Source organism: Triturus cristatus, chromosome 4_1 (genome assembly GCF_964204655.1).
Source record: "Triturus cristatus chromosome 4_1, aTriCri1.1, whole genome shotgun sequence".
Classification (NCBI taxonomy): domain Eukaryota; kingdom Metazoa; phylum Chordata; class Amphibia; order Caudata; family Salamandridae; genus Triturus; species Triturus cristatus.
In genome coordinates, this window is record NC_140585.1 from 575,055,495 (window position 1) to 575,067,949 (window position 12,455).

Below are 12,455 nucleotides of genomic sequence, written 5' to 3' on the forward strand. Positions count from 1 at the left end.
AGTCCATAATATCAACAAGTGTAGATCTCTGTCAGCAGTCCCACCGGGAGCAGCCTGCTAGCTGCTCAGCCCCTTTCACCAACTGTCATCACTCAAAAATTCCACTCATGGCTCACACCAACCTTCCACACAGAACATTCATACAGGCTGAGCAGCTAGGAGCAAGTAAACACAATAGATAAATATTAATAGGCCTGGGCTAAATTTCCGTTCCGCTCGTGGAAATTGCGATAATTTGACATTTTCGCGTTCCGCGGAGAGCGCGAAAATGTCAAAATTTCCGCATTCCGCCACTTAGCGATAATTTGTTTCTTGCTCACGCTGTACAATAATACATTATCGCGTGCGCGCGATCGCCTTACCTGAGTCCCCGCGTTCGCCGACAAGTTTTCCCGATCCGGTCGCGTTCTCCACGAGATGTTGGATTGTTGGTAGCCATTTGCGCTGTCTCGCGACAGTTTGCGCCCGCAGTAATGTCATTGGTCGCGCAATCACGTCTTTCTTCTCGCGATCATGCACTGCGAGAAGAGTGAAAACAAGATGGCCGCGCCCGCGAGCAACCGCATGGGTAAGTTGGCAAGCCGCGACCACGCAGAAAATACCGCGAACGGGCGGGAAAAAACTTCCGCATCTACGCGATATTTCCATGTGTTTGCGGAGATTTTTAACATTTTCGCGATAATTTGCGAAAGTCACTTTCGCAAATTCCGCCCACCCCTAAATATTAATACGAGAACACTGCATATCTCTTTCCTTATAAACTGAAAACGAAAATAAACATCTTAAGTAGCAATAAAAGTACAGGATGGATAATTAGTCCAACCAACTTAAAACAACAAGCATAAAGGTAAGATAAATAAATATTCAAACATCTTACGACTGTAAGGATAAAAGCAATAGATAATAAAATAGTCAGTAACCTAGGGATGACGGCAACATGACATCACGACATCACGAGAAGAGTAGTGACTAAGCAAGATCAAAGGGGAAGAGAAAAGGTAGATTACATATGAAATAAGAAATACCCATCTCCCTCCATTAATAATAAATTGATAACAAAACGTGTACACTCCCGTGTAGGGAAAACTCCATGTAAAAGTATGGAAAAATGGGACTAGGACTCAAATTCCTTCCCCTAGGGGACAACACATTATAATACGTGCTGCACATGGTGTCTTACGCACACAAGGCACAAACAGCCTTGCAACCAATAAAAACGTGCGGCACACAGGCTGTCTTACGCATGCAAGGCACACACAACCTTGCCACCAAAAGGAATGTGCAGCACACAGAGGGTGTCTTACGCACGCAAGGCACAGCCTTGCAACCAAAAAAATGTGCAGCACACAGGGTGTCTTACGCACGCAAGGCACACACAGCCTTGCAACAAAAAAAAATGTGCGGCACAAGGGTGTCTTACGCACCCAAGGCACACCGAAGCTTGCAACCAAATAAAATGTAACCTGGGTAAAAATCACCCTCATGTAAGGGTACACAAAAAACAACCCCCTAACGTCAACCCCCAAATGGGGTCACTGAAGTTACCCATGTAGATATGGGAGAAAGTCCTATGAACATACCCCATGTAGGGTCAAACCTCACGTAAGGGATTTTAAGAACACCGCAAAAATACAAACAAATATACAGTTTTAAAGATAGTGAAGGAAATCACTGTAAAAATGGATGTAAAGCTGTAACAAAATTTCTAGCATCTCAATGCTGTGAGAAATACAGACCAATTATGCTCCGTAATGAATGAACTGTAACAGTAAGTAAAAACAAAAGCCCCATGTAATGCTTGTAAGTCAACACCTGTGAGCAATGTCTCACACGAAATGCCAAAGTCAAATTGAGTCTGCTTTTCGAAACGAAAATGCAAAGTACCTACGAGTCCATAGGCTGTGAGTCCAAAGTACATTAGAGTCCTTTCTTTCTTGAGAACACACACAGCAGGCAAACAAATGAAGAGAACGTGAAACCCATGCTCCCACAACGGCATTCTCGTCAGAGTAAGGCTTCAATTGACTTTATTTAAAACGCTGCAACTGACAAAGACATGGTTGGCAAAGCGGGATTAAAGCACCTGCAATTGTACTGCAGAATCGCCAACCTTAAGATGGCAGCACGTTGATCACATCACGTCGGGTGGCTCCCGGCACGCAGGTGCTCCCCAACATTGAACAGCATCTGAAGATCCCTCGAGGAAGACAAAACGTCATAAGGACTCCTTGGAAGACAGCAAAACACAGGTAAGTGCGCCCGCTGGAAAATGCTCACGCTTGAATCTTCAAATGGCAAAGGAGCAGTTAAACTGCCAATGTCTCTGAAGAGAGACTAACAATAATTGTCAAAAAATGTCCCACTCACAATGTTATAAATACTGAGTCAAGACAAGGGCAAACGCGAGAACAAATTTCCAAACAAAAACTTGTGCCATTGATGTCTCAACTCTCCTTGCCCCCAGGGCACGCAAGGCGTAGCTGCTGTGTGGCCGCAGACATGTCCTCTCACAAGTTCTTGATCTGCCAGCCACACCTAACGTAAAGACACTCTGGAGCTGGTAATTTGGATGCCAATGTCCATATACATCTGATTGTGTGCCTTCATGCGTGACTCTGAGTAGGTTCCAGTGTGTAACGAACACTACTTCAAAGCAGGTAGAAATCAGGCCCCCACATGTCGAGTTTGTAACATTCTGGGCAACATCCATGAGATAAAAGAAGAGTCTTACTGTATATGAAAAGTGTCTCTGCGCAGCATCCATGAGGTGTCTTGAAGTAGTGACCTCTGTAGACGGTGTACAGCATGCTTGTGTGGGGGCTGTCCAGTGGGATGGACACCGGTGGGACCGCACAGCGCGCTGACTTTGTACTAATTTCCTTTGCTTCATTTGAAGAAGAATGTCTTTAGAGAGAAATACCTGTGAAGCCTCTTGTGAGTCTTTTTCCTGTTGCTTTGACCAGTCGTCTGTTGTTTGTAGTATATTTTCCCCAGCTTATTGTAGAAGGCATGATGAGGATTCTCAGGCCACTTGTACCCACTGTTGAGCGTGGGGACGTCTCCAACTCGTAGCCAAAAATAAGTGTAGTAATCAGGGACCACACTGGAGTGATGAAGACAATGTAGGTTTATTCCAGTGGTAAATAAACAAGTATAAAACTTCATCAACAAGTATATAAGTCCATTATATCAACAAGTGTAGATCTCTGTCAGCAGTCCCACCGCGAGCAGCCTGCTAGCTGCTCAGCCCCATTCACCAACTGTCATCACTCAGACCCAGTCACTCAAACATTCTACTCATGGCTCACACCAACATTCCACACAGAACATTCATACAGGCTGAGCAGCTAGGAGCAAGTAAACACAAGAGATAAATAGTAATACGAGAACACTACATAAACTATTAGAAAAACTAGAAAATGTGTAGCACACAGATGTTATAAGGCACACGTTACTGTACATTGATTGGAAGGAGCACTCGATGAGAAACTGGTTACTGCAGATATATTTGTGATACTGTACTGCAGACTTTTAATTTTGGAGCGGCATTGCACAATTGTAGTAGAAAATGGTTTGGAGTAACTGCATATAGGTGACAATGCAGATTGTCTCTGAACTTGTGCTTTCTAAAGTGTGGCCAGTGAATGTACATTCAATGTAGGATGATTTGTACATACAGATTTAATACTCGGGTTCTGAACAACAGGGTGGTTTAACTCAACACAATATACTTCATATTAATGTTATTTTCATGACACACAGTAAGTAATGCTATCTTCAAATGTTCCTGTGACTTACCAGTGTATAAATGCAACTTTGGCGAATTTTGTGAGTATTGTGGTCTTTCTGTCTCTGAGTTGAGCACGAATATACTATTCAAAAGGGCTATGATATTGGTGTATGATAGGCGAGGCTAGAGAATAGTAAATTGTCCAAAGGCTGTATGAAGATAAAACAAAGTGACTTCACATGATAGAGGAAATGTCAGGCATAACAGCAATGTGTTTGCAAAAACATAAACAACGATAAAATGAAATGAAACTATTTGAAAAAGTGAGGGTCGGATAAACACGTTTTAGTAAATGTGAGTGGGAGAACATTACATGCCTCACCTTTACTGGAAAATAAGGGTATTTTATTTATTATTCAGTTGTTGCTAACACTAAAATACACGCATTAATAATTTGTTTTGCCTTAGTGTCAATTAAAAGAAGAAAAAAAACTGGATTTAAATAATTAACAGATTTCAAGCAGTAATATACCAGGCGATACTGTTCAGGGTATCAACAATAAAAGGTACAGTGACAAGTTCCCCTTTACAGGAGCCAAGATGGGGATGAGAGAGCTGTCAGCTGAGTTTTTGAACAAAGGATTCTTGCGTTGCAGCTTTGATTGTTGGAAAGGATTTTTGGTTTTAGCTGAACACTTTCTCAGACTTTATAGCACTCATCTGTTTATATAACTGTACAGTAAAGATTATAAAGAGCCATGTCTCTAGGAAACTATGTGCGCGCCATTATCCCTGCGCTCTTTACAAAGCAAAACAAGATTTTAGGTTAGCCTTCAGTTTATAAATTGGCAAAAAGTATAGAGCATTTACATTTCTTCCATGGAATGTTATCATTAGGTGCATTTTAAGTAGGAAAGAACTGTAACTTTCCACCCAGTCATAAATTGCTAATGTGAGAAAAAAAAATCTTGAACTCATCCAAGAGAAAATATAACTTAGAAAACCGAAAGGGAAGGAAAACAAGACACTGGCAAGAACGTAAATCCATAGAATGATAGATAGCACATTTTAAATAAATAAAGTTAAACATTAGTGAAGGCAATCGGTCAGCTCTTGGCAAGTTAGTGTGATAGCAATTGTTTGCTTAAACCATGTTGCAGAAATAAAAAGAAGAAATCTTGCTGCCACCTAAACGTGGCTGCCACATTGCTAACAATCCAAATTTGAAATTGAACTGTACTTTTTATTTAATTTTTATGGCATGAAACTGGTGACAAAAAAACTTGTTTCAAGGCCAGACCTAACGTGTGGAGACAAAGAGACTGAATTAGTGAAAGAGACAGGTAAAAGAATGGAGGGCAAGGGAAACAGACCAGGGTAAGTGTTGGGCTTGGCCCATTCTGTAGGGTCATCACCAAACCTTTTGCCTTTGGCCTCCTGTTTTCTGAACCTGTTTTTGTTGGCTTTTAGGATCTGTACACATTACCACTGCGAAGCCATGCTAAAGTGGTCGTGATATCTTCTGTTAACACTGTAAAATTGGCTCACACACAATTGGCACATTTAATTTACTTGTAAGTCCCTGGAAGTTTGGTACTACATGTACTCAGGGCCTAAAAATCAAATGCTTCTAGAGGGCCTACAGCACTGATTGTGTAACTCACTAAAGTAGCCATGTAAATGTAGACCAGGTCTGCCTTTGCTGCCTGTTTGTGCAGTTTTATCATAAAAGACAATCATTATGCCAGGCCTAAATCCTCCTTTTTAATACACATAAGTCACTACTAAGGTGCCATGGTGCAGAGTAATTAAAAAGTTGGACATGTATTTTTAAGTTTTACATGTCCTTGCAGTGAAAAATTCAAATTATTTTTTGACTACTGCAAGGCCCACCTCTCCCACAGGATAACAGTGGTTGCCTTACTACATTACATTTACTAAGTGGTAAATTTCAATTGGGAGCAGGTAGATAGATCAAGCTTAGTGTCTATGAAATTGGGAGCTAAAACCCTCTTTAAAGGTAAAGTCAGATTTTAAGTCACAATTCTGAAAATGACACTTTTAGAAAGTTTTCATGTTCTTGTCCCAACCATTTGGTGCCTGCAGCCTGGATCACATGACTAGATGTAGCTGGCATTTGGTCCTTGTGTATTGCTCCCAGACATTGAGACAAATGGTAGCTAAGTGTTGGCTGGATGGGCCACTCTGACTTAAAGAGGGGGGACGAGCTGTCATCTACCACTCCTGAACATCACAAAGGCCATGCCTGAGCATCCTCACAAAGGGTTTGACACTGGCCTTTAGTGACCACAGACAAGCTTGGGACAGGGCATTAGGGCAGGAAATTCCAAGCACTTCTGGGGGGGTCGAAACCTCTAGCAGCTTTTCCTACTTCAAAGTGGCAAACAGGTATAAGTACTGGACCTCAGACCCCAAATCTTCAATACACTTCTGGACCTGTGGACTATACCATGAATAAGGACTGCCATGCTGCTGAAGACACTGCCAACCTTCTGAACTGCTGCTCTGAGGGACTGCTGCCCCGCTGTACTGACCTGGTGCCCTACCACCCTCTTGCCTGGGTGAGAAGGACTGGACAAGCACCTCTGAACCCAGGACCCCTTAATGAATCCAAAGTCTAGTTGTCTGGCTACCGGATCAGAAGCCTCAGGGACACAACAGGCATCCAACAACCTTGCACCCAGCACTTGCACTCTGCCATCTGTGAGTCCTGCCCTCCCAAGTGTTGCCATCCCAGTCTTGGACCCGTAGAAGTTTGCCTGAACGTGCTCTGCCAGCCCTTCTGTGGATCCATCAGAACTGATGCATCGCATCAGTGGCTTGGTGCATCCCCTGCATAACTGCTACATACAAGCCCTCCGCAACCAGATGTATCACCTTTGCTGTTCAATGCATCACCCTCAAAACTGAATCATCACCTGCTGCACAGACGTCCCCCAAGCAAGGGCTTTGCATTGCCCATTGCACCCCACCAGAGCTGATGCGTCCCCACCCAAGGACATTGCCTCTTCCATTGGACCTGCCACCGCGCAATGTATCTCCATGGAATGTTGTCACCTTGCATTTTGCAGCCCACCGGAACCACCTGACTGAGCAACACATCCTCTTGTCCGGACCTTGCAATACCTCTGCTGCACAAAGTAATATTGACCCGGGAATTAGGAACTCTCTGCAACCAGGATTTAAGGTACTATTGTTCAGCGGCCCTAAGTGGGTCCATGTAGTCGGCCTATGTTCCATCATGGTTGGTCTGAACTTGTAACTTTGTCCCGGTCTAGCTGGACCAAATATCCACAGTTGGTGCCTTGCGATATTTGGTACTATTTTCACTTGAATCTTAAAAATTGCATATCTCTGGTTCTACTGAGTGGATATGTGTTGCTTTGATCGTGAGTTAGCTAATAAAATGTACTCTATTCTTCTAAATTGTTGTGGGAGTTTTCTTGTGTTGTATTGTTACTTTAATAGTGTTTGAAGTGCTTCATAAATAGTTTACACATTGCCTCTAAGTTTAGCCTGACTGCTCTGTGCCAAGATACAGGAGGGTGAGCACATGTTAATTTGGGGTTTGCTTGTGCGTCAACCTGACCAGGAATGTGGTTTCTGAGTAGGGTTACACCACCCCTAATCGGTAACCCAATTTCCTACAGTAAGTGATAGAAACGGTGTGAAAGACGATGAGGTTTAGATGGCCGCAGCGTCATTGATATTTAGAAAGAAATGACAAAAAGTAAGAGAGTAGTCTTCCATCAATGAAAGAAAACAGAAACTTTAAGAATATATTGTGCAAGATTCTAATAGTGCATCTATCCCAGCATAAAATGATGGTTAACGTACTGTATGACATACACACTGAAAGATGAAAAGTAAAATACATCATATTGTGTGCTCTCTTAATCAATAGCATGTTCAAGTAGGTTTCCTGGATTTAAATATTCTATCACATATACATAAAGCTTGTTATCGTATATCACATACAAATATTTTTGTGGCAGTATTTCTTTTGTAAATATCAAAACTGTGCTTATGGACAAAAATGTATCATTATTTTTAACCATATTCAAAACTGTAAATTTGTTTCAAGCCATAGATTAGTATAGAATTAGTAGTAAAGGCAGATAATTGATCACACAAAATTTGTCACACAACAGTTTTCCCTGTATTTAAGAGAGCTTAGAAAAAAATAACAACATTGTGAGTTTGTTTCCCTGTGCTTGAGATAAAGTAGAGGTAGCCATGCTCTTAATGGTGTCTGTCAATGGGCAAAGATACAAAATGGCTTCCAAATAATATCTTTGTAGTGTTTACACTATGTTGCCACAGACCATCAGGAGACAATGGAAATGGCCCCTTCCTTATTGCTTATGGATATTCTTCTTTGTCAAGCCAACCTTTTCCTAACACTGTCATAATTACATGTGGATCATGTCAGGAGGTCTGCCAGAAGATGGCCATCTTTCTCCACAAGTATGTGCTCTACTTGCAAGTGAAAAGCAGATCCTAGGGGACTAGAGACACTATCTGTCATCTCACCTATTCAAGTTAGATCAGTCATGGAAATGCTGTCCTCTTTCTTGGAGAACTCTGATAGAAGAGTGATATCCAATCTTTTGTACCCCTTAGCAGAGCTAGAAAGCTCTTTCTGCACAACTCTCAGGAGGGCACACTACATTCCTCCAAGCTAAAAAATTAGGAATTACTGTGGATAAGCACATATGGAACAGGGCGGGGGAATGTTTCAGCCTAGATGGATGTGTGCTCCCAGCACTACAAAAACAGAATCTGGAATAAATGGAAAGAAAGTGATCTCTGCCTACATAGCCTATCACTTACACAGACAACATCTAATCTATTCATATTTCCTATCTAACCCAGCTTAAGAGAAAAGAAGCAAAGCTGGCAGAAGGGTGAGTTGAAGAAAGAAAGAGGATCTCTTACTATTAGATGTATGACCCTTTACTACTGTGTATATTTATTCACTTGTAAACCTGTGTGCGCATATAGGAATACAAATTCATCATTTACAGCTGCTAATGACTTCGATTGAGAAGTCATCATGTTAAAGCCCTCTTTGAAAACTCATCCATTTAGACCTAAAACCCTGCTCTTCTGTATTAGTTACACACGAAGGATTCACAATAAGGCAGGCTCTCACAGAGTACATTTAAGGGCAACAAGACTTATGATATACTGGGTAATGACACAAAGGTGGATTTCGTCAAACATAAACTACCAATACTCGATTAACTTGCTCTTTTATTATCAGATAAATGCAGGAAAATGGCTGAAATATTTATTGAAGTGCATTATACTGTATTTGTAGGTTAAATTATTAGTATTTTGGTCTGCGTTTTATTTTATTGGTTTAATGGCACTCATCTCTGAATAACCTTGATTCGACTTGAGATGATTTTCCAAAGAAAGTAAATAAAAAAAAAAGCATAAAATCAACCAGCTCTATAAGATGCTAGAAAAACCCTTCATCACAAGCAAACAAAGGCTGAGGGCTGACATGTGTACGGGCTAAAGGCACATAAATATATTTTCAATAATCAGGAAGAGGTAGTTTATCGTCTTGAATTACTCCACATGCAAACCTTCTTTTATTCTCAACATATTTTGAGTTTTGAAGACTAAACATAATGTCTGTCACTTACTACTGCAGCTGGCTGAGAGACACCCTGTTTACAATATGTAGCGCTCATATTGAGCATCATTCAATTACACATACGTGTGTGATACTTTGCACAGCTAATTAAGGTTAAACAATTATAGCTTGTATTTGGCCTTTTAAATAAGGAAAATGATAACAGATCTAAAGGCATAAAATTGTCTTTCTGATCACGAAATACGTAAATAGATGTATTTAATATAATGTCTTGATCGAGTAACCTGGATGTCTGTAGAGGTACGTGCTACGTTTATAAAATACCCATGAAGCACCACAATTTTGGCTACATCCTTTGGTACGAATTGTTTTCCATTACAAAAGACCAAGCTATGGGATAAGAGAACACTGACAACACCTGCTGAACCATTTCCACATAGTGACTTGCTGACATTTACATTTAAAGCTTTATTTAAAATAAATGAAACACTTACCATTTAGCCATCTAGAATCATGTTGTTCAGTCCGTATAGGGTGATGATGACCCAGAGTACGGAAGATTGCAAAATCTCTTCCCATAAAATCTGCTGCTGTTCCAGAATACAATTCACCGTCTATAGAATAAAGAAAGACCTTGAGTCGCAAAGGTTTCCAGTGTGATGGCTTAAAGTAGTGAAAACGAAATCTAGAAGGGTAATGAGAGATTCTGAACATAATGTACCAGTTTGGAGTTCCAGTACTATAGTTTAGTGAAATCATCAAAACGTCTTGAAATTACCTATTGCCTTTGCATTTTCTTCTGCCATCCAGGAACATGGATTGGTTACATATAATGATGCATAATTCATTGTCTATCTGTCTATTTTGATATTTGCCAGTGTATTACCTTATATCTACTTCGAAACACTAAAAGATAGAGAAAGGGCTCCAACCCATCAGCCTGGGATGACTCCTGGTGGCCCTCGTCACTAGGGGCACCCCCGCCACCAACCGACCATGCACGTAACCTGGGAGTCATCCTCGACTCAACGCTCATCATGACCAAGCAAGTCAACGCAGTCTCCTACTCCTGCTTCAACACCCTCCGCATGCTCCGCAAGATCTACAGGTGGATCCCCACATACACGAGAAGAACTGTCACCCAGGCCCTCGTCAGCAGCAGACTCGACTACGGAAATGCCCTCTACGCAGGAGCCCCGACCAAGCTCATCAAACGACTGCAAAGAATCCAAAACGCCTCTGCATACCTGATCCTCGATATTACCCGCCACAGACACATCATCTGCCCACCTGAAAAACCTGCACTGGCTCCCCGTCGACAAGAGAATCTCCTTCAAACTCCTGATCCACGCACACAAGGCACTCCACAAGACCGGCCCAGCCTACCCCAACAGTCGACTCTCCTTCTACGTTCCCAACCGTCACCTCCGCTCCACCAACCTCTCCCTGGCCACCGTTCCGCGCATCCGGAGAACCACCACCAGAGGCAGATCCTTCTCCCACTGCGCCGCCAAGATCTGGAACACCCTTCCCCTCAACCTACGACAGACCCAAGACCGGCTGACCTTCAGGAGACGACTCAAGACCTCGCTGTTCGACCAGTAGCGGCAACCCTTCCCTCCTCTCCCTCTGCGCGTTGAGACCCTCACGGGTAAGTAGTGCGCTTTACAAATCTTGTGATTGATTGATTGATTGATTGATTGAATGTGTCATAGATAGATCAGGTACAGTTCAATCGCATTCAAGGTGAAGCATCCCTGTTCAGCAGAACTTTGACACTGTTCTAGCTGATGCCTGGGATCAGCTGAGATTTGCAGGAACAGTTGAAAGTTCATGAGCTTTCTGAAAAGGAGGTGGTTGGGCTCTGCTCTCATGCTGTGGTGCAAGGTATGCTGAATTTGCTACCCTGGATAACTAGAACCTGCCTCTATATTTTTGCAATTGAATGAGTTTAAATAAAAAATACTTTAATATTTGGTGAATTTACCTATGTAGTGAGTTCTCTAATTGGGCTATATGGCAATGTGGCCACTAAGTCAATATTAGGATAATTTCCATTTCTCTTAACGAATATAGTGGCGAGGCAACAGAAGAATGTAGGACACTAGAGAGAGAAAGAGGTGAAGGTATCGCTCACGTTTCAACCATATAGACTGACACCAATACGTAAAAGATTAACATTTCTGCTTTCATAATTTCATTGTTAAATAGTCAAATGCAGTTGCAGGTTGAATAATTCTTCCCTACCGACTTTCCCAACAGTTACTTTGAAAAATATAGGCTTAGCATGCTGGTTAAATATTGTTCTCATTCTCTGCCTCCATCTAGTTCAATTCGACGAGTACCCCATGCAGTATTGTTTTTAATTAGGCACCATCAACAAGAAGTTAAATGGTTGTTTTTGGAGGTACCGTGAAAAAGTGTTCAAATACACTCATACATACATATCAAGAATACATATATAAAAAATATTTTATACATAGAGTTACCTCATATATATTTACGATGCAGTGTAAAAGCCAGAAAGAGAAGCATAGAAAAATAAACATCTGACAGGTCTGATTGCCCTAGACACTGTCCTCAATTCCCCTCAGAGCCTCCTTTCCGCACCAAGATTTACAAATATTATTAAATGCCTTTATATTACCAAATCTCTTTGCAAACAGCTTATTTTGTTCCAACAACTTGTTCATTTTCTCGCACCAATCAGCGTAACAGGGAACAAGGTCAGGCCTCCATCTCTGGAGGACCAATTACCTAGCTACCAACATAGCAATATGCAAGAGCTTCCGCGATCTTATTGGTATACCTGGCATTGGGCATACCGACACCAAACTCAGTGCTGGATTTTGCAGTAGCTGGATCCCCAATAATACTTCGAAAAATCTATAAATACTTTCCCAAAAGGTTGCAAAGGCAGACTAGGGGCCAGATGTATGACCGTTTTTTGCGGTCGCAAAGGGGATTTCGGCCCCTTTGCGAATGCAAAATAGGCGAGCTCAATTTTCTAACCTTATTTTGCGACTCGCTAATCAATTAGCGACTCGAAAAATGGGGTTAACGACTCGCTATTAGGAAGGGGTGTGCCAAGGGTGT

The 12,455-nt window shown here is 41.8% G+C and overlaps 1 protein-coding gene across 2 annotated transcripts in view; it reads right to left on the bottom strand.

The window, feature by feature from the left end:
* Positions 1-12,455, bottom strand: part of SEMA3A (semaphorin 3A) — a 607,762-nt gene that overhangs the window by 201,130 nt on the left and 394,177 nt on the right. For both annotated transcript variants that reach the window (XM_085652903.1, XM_085652904.1), the window contains one exon: positions 9,854-9,973. In XM_085652903.1, the coding sequence (XP_085509029.1) occupies positions 9,854-9,973 (120 nt within the window). The remainder of the gene's footprint in view (positions 1-9,853; positions 9,974-12,455) is intronic.